Here is a 6,208-nt window from a genome sequence, read left to right on the forward strand (position 1 = left end):
GAAGGGTCAGAAATGACTAACATTGGCAAAATAGTGGCACCATTGAAATAGGGAAGTCAGGAAAGGCAAAGATGTATGCTATATTCCCCCATTTAAAATTCACAACTTTCTATGGCATATGAACATATTAAAGGAAAAATAGAAGTTTTCTCTGCTTGCTTTCTCTACATTTCCTGCTGTGGTGATAACTCCTAATGAATGTGTCTCCTGCACTGATCTGCTGGAGACATGTAACTGAGCAGAGCTAAATGAACATCTAATATTTGATACCTACTCAACCAAGACTTATAGTGATCAGTTCTCACCGAATATGCAGCCTCTACTAACTCCCCATCAGAGCCCTTTTTAGACACTACATCCTTACTGCAAAACTTACTGTTTGCAGCCTCCACCAATCCCTGATTCTATTCATTCTTCTTCCTATTAATTTACTTCATTCCCTTTGCCCTTTGCCTTTGTGCCTTAATTTTGCCTTTCTCCCATTGTTTGCCCCATATTTAGGAGAAATTAGGTATTCTCTTCTCTAAGTAAGCTGTGCAAAAAGTTCACTTTATAACCCAACTCACCAAACTCTGATAATTGAGAGAATCATAAATCACAAAACACATATCTGGCAAACCCCCATCCCCATTTCCTGTTTCCACTCATCAAGAATATGGACAGGGATGCTCTTGAACTTTTACTAAGACTATACCATGATCAGTGCTAAGTGAGAAATTACTTTCAAAGAATATCCTTCTTTTCCCCCTCTATTTCATTATTAACAAATTCTGACAGAGGAGGTAGGTGTTACCTCATGACAATAAACACATATCCATTAAAGCTATAAAAAACTGAAACAGAATGCCTCAGGGATTAAGTTTCTTGATACTCAGAAGCCATCAAGCAAAATATGAAGGGCTATTTGTTGGGAATGTTGTACCTAGAATTCATGCCTTGGGCAGGGGTTAAAGTAACAGACCTCTGAGATCCTTTCCAACTTTGCATTCTGTAACTAGAATTCTGTGAAGAGAGCTGGACTGGAGTTAAAAGGGAAGGCACAAATATCTGATCATAAGAACCCAGATTCCTGGGCATACACCTGAATCTTAAGATACAAGAAAGAGAAGGGTGAAAAAAAGAAGAGGAAAGCTTTTAAGTAAAGAATTTCCTAACAGATACTCTGAAAGTGAGCATCTGTCAATTGTACTATCTCCCACCATGTAGAGAATTCATTTTTCTCTTGTCCTAAAAAAATGACAGATGTTGAAGTGAAGAGAATAAAACATATTAACAACTGGCACTGGACACCAATTCTAGAACAAACTCCTCTGAAGACAAATTTTAAAATAATACAATTTCAAATGAAAAGGTTATTTTTTTCCCACTGATAACCCAAAATGAAACTGATTAATGTAAATTTTACCCAGTTTTCCAGGGCTAAAAAACAATTTTCTCCAGTTCACTCTGAACCTTACTTTCTTATTTATAGATTAACTATACAGTACAAAGAAGGAAATACTGACTGGGAACATAACAGCTATCTTTAAATTCAAGAAATGGGGAACCAATGTCTCATCCATGATTCCAGAGGTCAGAACCAAAATAAATGGCTCAATAAGGAAATAGACTTTAACTCAACATAAGAAAATTTTTCTATGAATTAGAACTGTCCAGAAATGAAATTAATTTCCCCAATATATAATGAATTCCCCAACATCAAGGTGTTCAATCAGAGGGTTAGATGGCTATCTCTTGGCAATGACTGAGAAGAAATTCATGTGGGCTAGGAGATAGAATTAGATGATTTTGTTATAGATTTGGAATAACGAAGACCTGAGTATGTGTTTTGCTTAAGATACTATTAGCCATGTGACTTTGAGCAAAATATTTAACCATTTTCAGCCTTAATTTCCACATCTGTCAACAGGGGATGGTAATAGGACATACCTCACACTGTTTTTGTGAATTTCAAATAAGATAACATGTGTAAAGCACTTTGCAAACCCTAAAATACTATATATATATATATATATATATATATATTACCTATTAACATTATTATTAAAATCCATTTAATTTTTCTGTAATGCTAAATCATATTTATACCATGGATGCCACCTTCTCATTCAGAGTCATAATAAGGTCTTCTTATTTGGAGGCTAACACACCCAAATGACTTAGCACTGAGGAGTGAAGTAAGTTTCAGAAAATTGTAGTAGAATATTAAAAGGGAAAAATTCAACTACATATGAACAGGAAAGACAGGGGAGAAGAGAATGAGCTATTCTTCTTTGTCCATTTGGCTTTAGTGGCCAGATGAGTCAGTTCAGGTATCCTGGACACAGGCCAGCTTTTTCAGAGCCTCTTTGACTTCTCGATTCCTTAAGCAATAGATGAAAGGATTAAGGGCTGGGGTCACAATGGCATAGAAGACAGAAATAACTTTGTTCATGTTGAAGGCATGGATGGCACGAGGCCGAGCATACATGAAGATGGTGGCTGAGTAGAAGATAGTGACCACCACAAGATGTGAGGCACAAGTAGAGAAAGCTTTATGCTTTCCTGTGGGCATCTTTAGAACTGTCACCAGAATGCAACCATAGGACAACACTGTGATAGATAATGGAAAAAGAAAGATGATTAATGCTAGAATAAAGTCTACTAGCTCAGCCATAGACATGTCTGTGCAGGACAGATTAAGCACAGGAGAGATATCACAAAAGAAATGATTAATGACATTGGGACCACAGAACCTAAGGCGGGAGATGAAGTAGATCTTGGCCAAGGAGATGCCAAATCCAATGGTCCAAGATCCTAGAGCCAGGCGGAAACAGAGGTCATAGCTCATGATGGTAGGGTAATGGAGTGGGCGGCAAATGGCAACATAGCGGTCATATGCCATGGCAGCCAGGAGCACACACTCAGTACACATGAGTGCAATGAAAAAGTAGAGTTGAGTCATGCAGTTGGAGAAAGAGATTCTGTTGCTCAGAGACCAGAAACTGAATAGCAGCTTAGGTACAGTGACAGAGATATACCAGGTCTCCAGGAAAGAAAGGTTAGCCAGGAAGAAGTACATTGGTTTGTGGAGTGGCCTGTTCTTTTGCACCAAAAGGATGATGATCACATTCTCTGACACTGTCAGCATGTAGGCCATGAGGAACATCAGGAATATCAGCCCACGCATGGTCTTGCTCCCTGGGAACCCAACCAGAATGAACTCGGTCACCATCGTCTGGTTCTCCACATCCATGATATACAGATTAACTTTCCTAGACAGATAATCAATCACATGGTCACAAAATCCTTGCAAAAAGAACTCTCATCTTTTCCCTCACTCCCACTAGAATACTCACAATGAGTTGAACCCTAGATTCCATCTAGTGTCTACCAAGACCCAGGGGAATAACTGACCTACCTGTTCAGACATCTGATAACACAAATGGTTATTTCTTCAACTCAGAGAAGTATTTCCTCTTTTATGTCCTGAACTTCACTTTCCCCAATTTATTATCAGTTTTAGATTTGAGATAGAGAATTACTGGAATACTCTGTGATACAGGAGACATTGTTGGAGGAGGACTATATTGTGGAGGTTTCTCAAGGAGCGCAAATAGACTTTTGTGTGAGGAATTATGGGATTTAGACTCATCAGGAAATAGGTTTGGGGGTTTGATAACCGAGGAGTGGTCATAGGAAGAAAGACCAAATCGGTGAGAATTTGTGGAACAGCTTTGAAACAGTCTATTTCCATAAATTGATTACTATGGATATCGGAAATTTGGAGACTGGCCTATCCATAAAGGACAGTAGATAGGAAGAATTAAGTCTTTAGGGAGACAGTATGTTGGATTAGAGGGGCAGGTAGGTGGTGTAGTAGATGGAGTACCCAGACCAGAGCCAGGAAGACTCAATTTCCTAAATTCAAATTCAGCCTCAGACACTAGCTATGTGACCCTGGGCAAGTCACTTAATGCTGTTTCTTCAGTTTCCTCATCTGTAAAATGAACTGGAGAAGAAAATGCCAAACCACTCCTCTCTCTTTCCAAGAAAACCCCAAATCGTGTCACAGAGTCAGACATATGTGAAGCGACTCAACAACAATGTTGGATTAGACCTTAAGGAGTTGTTATAGGATGGTATAAGGCCTATGATTTCATGGATGGAGTAAACTCACTAAGTGGAAACTCTGTCTTCCCAAGCAGATTGTCACTTCTGCAATTGATAGAGCTTTGTCTGAGGCTTTAAGAGGTTCAATGACTTATTAAGGATATTTTGACCAAGGTTAGCTCTCTGCAGCCTCTTAATAAGTCATTCATATGAATTACTAAATTGTGAATACCCCTTCATTTGATACTTTGGTTCATTTGATACATTGAAGTACGAGGTAGTATTTGATATTTATTAATTTAAGCCTTATATCTAAAAAAAATCATAAACTTCTATTTTGATTTCTAATCCTACCACAGAAATGACCCTGGGTTTTTAAAGGCTATTCTAGCAAAAAAGATCAAGCTTTGGCAGAGTGCCCCATGTTGTAAAGGCTTTGGGTGTGGTCCTGGCAAATTGAGTATGTTCATTGTCTAAGGACAACTCTAGCCATGGAAGGAGAGGCTTTTCAACAGATAATGAATTTTTTGGCCATGACAAACACATGATACACAGGCAGAAAAATAATACCCTTGTGACTGAGACTTATCATCACTTTCTTCTCCCTGAAATTTCCTTCCTTCTTGGAAAATAGGTCAGTCTGTTAAGATCATCACTGTAAGCATATGCCACCAGAGATAAGCCTACATTTTAGTAATCAATCAGACATACAACCAGAAAGATACACAGGTCACATACACACACACACATACACTCAGAAATATTTTTCTTTTTTGATCAGGCACTGTAATTTGACTGATGTAGGAAACTATGGCCAGATAGCCATACTAAAATAGCATATATGTACAAATAGATAAGCTAAAATGTGCATGCATATTAAGATGTATATAGATATATAAATGTAGATATAGATGCAGATACAACACAGTTAAAGTCATACAACCATTGAGATAGTTATTGAGTACCTACTTGGTACACATAACTCCATGTAGACATAAGCACATAAAAATATGCTCATTAAGAAAATACTTATATGTCAATACAGAGCACACACTCACAAAAATAGATGTACAAGAACACATAATGGCACTTATACCTACAAAAATAGACAAACATAATCACATGATATATCCAAGAAAAAAAAGCCACACACAGATACAAGAGCTAAGATACAGATACCTTACCTCTGCATTTATCCCCATAGAGGAACCTCCACAATAGAGGATTCCCCTGCTTTCTATTTGCTGCATAATCACAAATCCTAAAGAACGGGCTGGAAGATTTTAACTTTTCTGTGATTCCACCACAAGATGAAATTTAATCATTACCTGACTCTTAAAATCAAATGGTAGAAACATTCCCACATTTTTCCACAGTCCCATGAAAATCTACCACCTGTTTTTTCAAGCACAAATGAGTTTCAGAATTGCACAACCAAAGATGTCCATGAAGAACCAAGACTAAGGGTGAGGGGGAGTCCTCTTTTCTCACCTTAGGACACATAGACTAATAGTGAGTTGAGAAGTTATGATATTTGATTAGGGAATGGGAGAGATTTGTGCTGAAAAATAAGCTATTTTGACCGAGACTTAGAGATTTAGACATTCTTATCATATGACCACTGGTGAAGTTATTTCCTATTCAACGGTAAATCAGAACAACTAAAAAACAATCTTCAAAATGACCCCTGGAGAGATGGTACTTACCTCAATTAACTGTCCTTAGTGGAGTGAGGGAAGGTTCTTCAGTGAATCTGAAAGAGAAAAAAGCAGAAAAGAGAAAGTCATTTATTGGGAATGTGTTCATGAGATACCTATTGTCTAAAGTTAGAAAGAGAGAATGAGCACAGATTACTCCCAATGCCCCAACCTGGACATGTTGTGAGGGACTTGCCATACAAGGGATATATGTGCGTGTGTATGTGTGTAAAGAGACATCAGAATGGCATGCCCAGCACCTTGTGCCTACAACAGCCATCCTCTTCTAGGTGGCATCTGTAGTATAGAAGCTACTGGTATTATTAGCTTCTGAGAACTGCATAATGTCCCAGGAGTTTCTGCATCTCATTGCTAAAGCCCACAGGGAAGGGAAGTTTCTACTGTAATGGTCTAAGGTT

At 38.1% G+C, this 6,208-nt stretch overlaps 1 protein-coding gene across 1 annotated transcript; it reads right to left on the minus strand.

The window, feature by feature from the left end:
• Positions 1 to 2,257: 2,257 nt before the first annotated feature.
• Positions 2,258 to 3,235, minus strand: OR6B1 (olfactory receptor family 6 subfamily B member 1). The gene has a single exon (XM_072650270.1). It carries the CDS (start codon positions 3,233 to 3,235, stop codon positions 2,309 to 2,311), a length of 927 nt encoding a protein of 308 aa, XP_072506371.1. The 3' UTR covers positions 2,258 to 2,308.
• Between the last annotated feature and the right edge of the window lie 2,973 nt (positions 3,236 to 6,208).

Source organism: Notamacropus eugenii, chromosome 3, assembly GCF_028372415.1.
Source record: "Notamacropus eugenii isolate mMacEug1 chromosome 3, mMacEug1.pri_v2, whole genome shotgun sequence".
NCBI classification, from domain to species: Eukaryota; Metazoa; Chordata; class Mammalia; order Diprotodontia; family Macropodidae; genus Notamacropus; species Notamacropus eugenii.

Excerpts from the sequence above, each read along its gene's own strand:
- OR6B1 (XM_072650270.1), bottom strand. The coding sequence starts at position 3,235 with ATGGATGTGGAGAACCAGACGATGGTGACCGAGTTCATTCTGGTTGGG.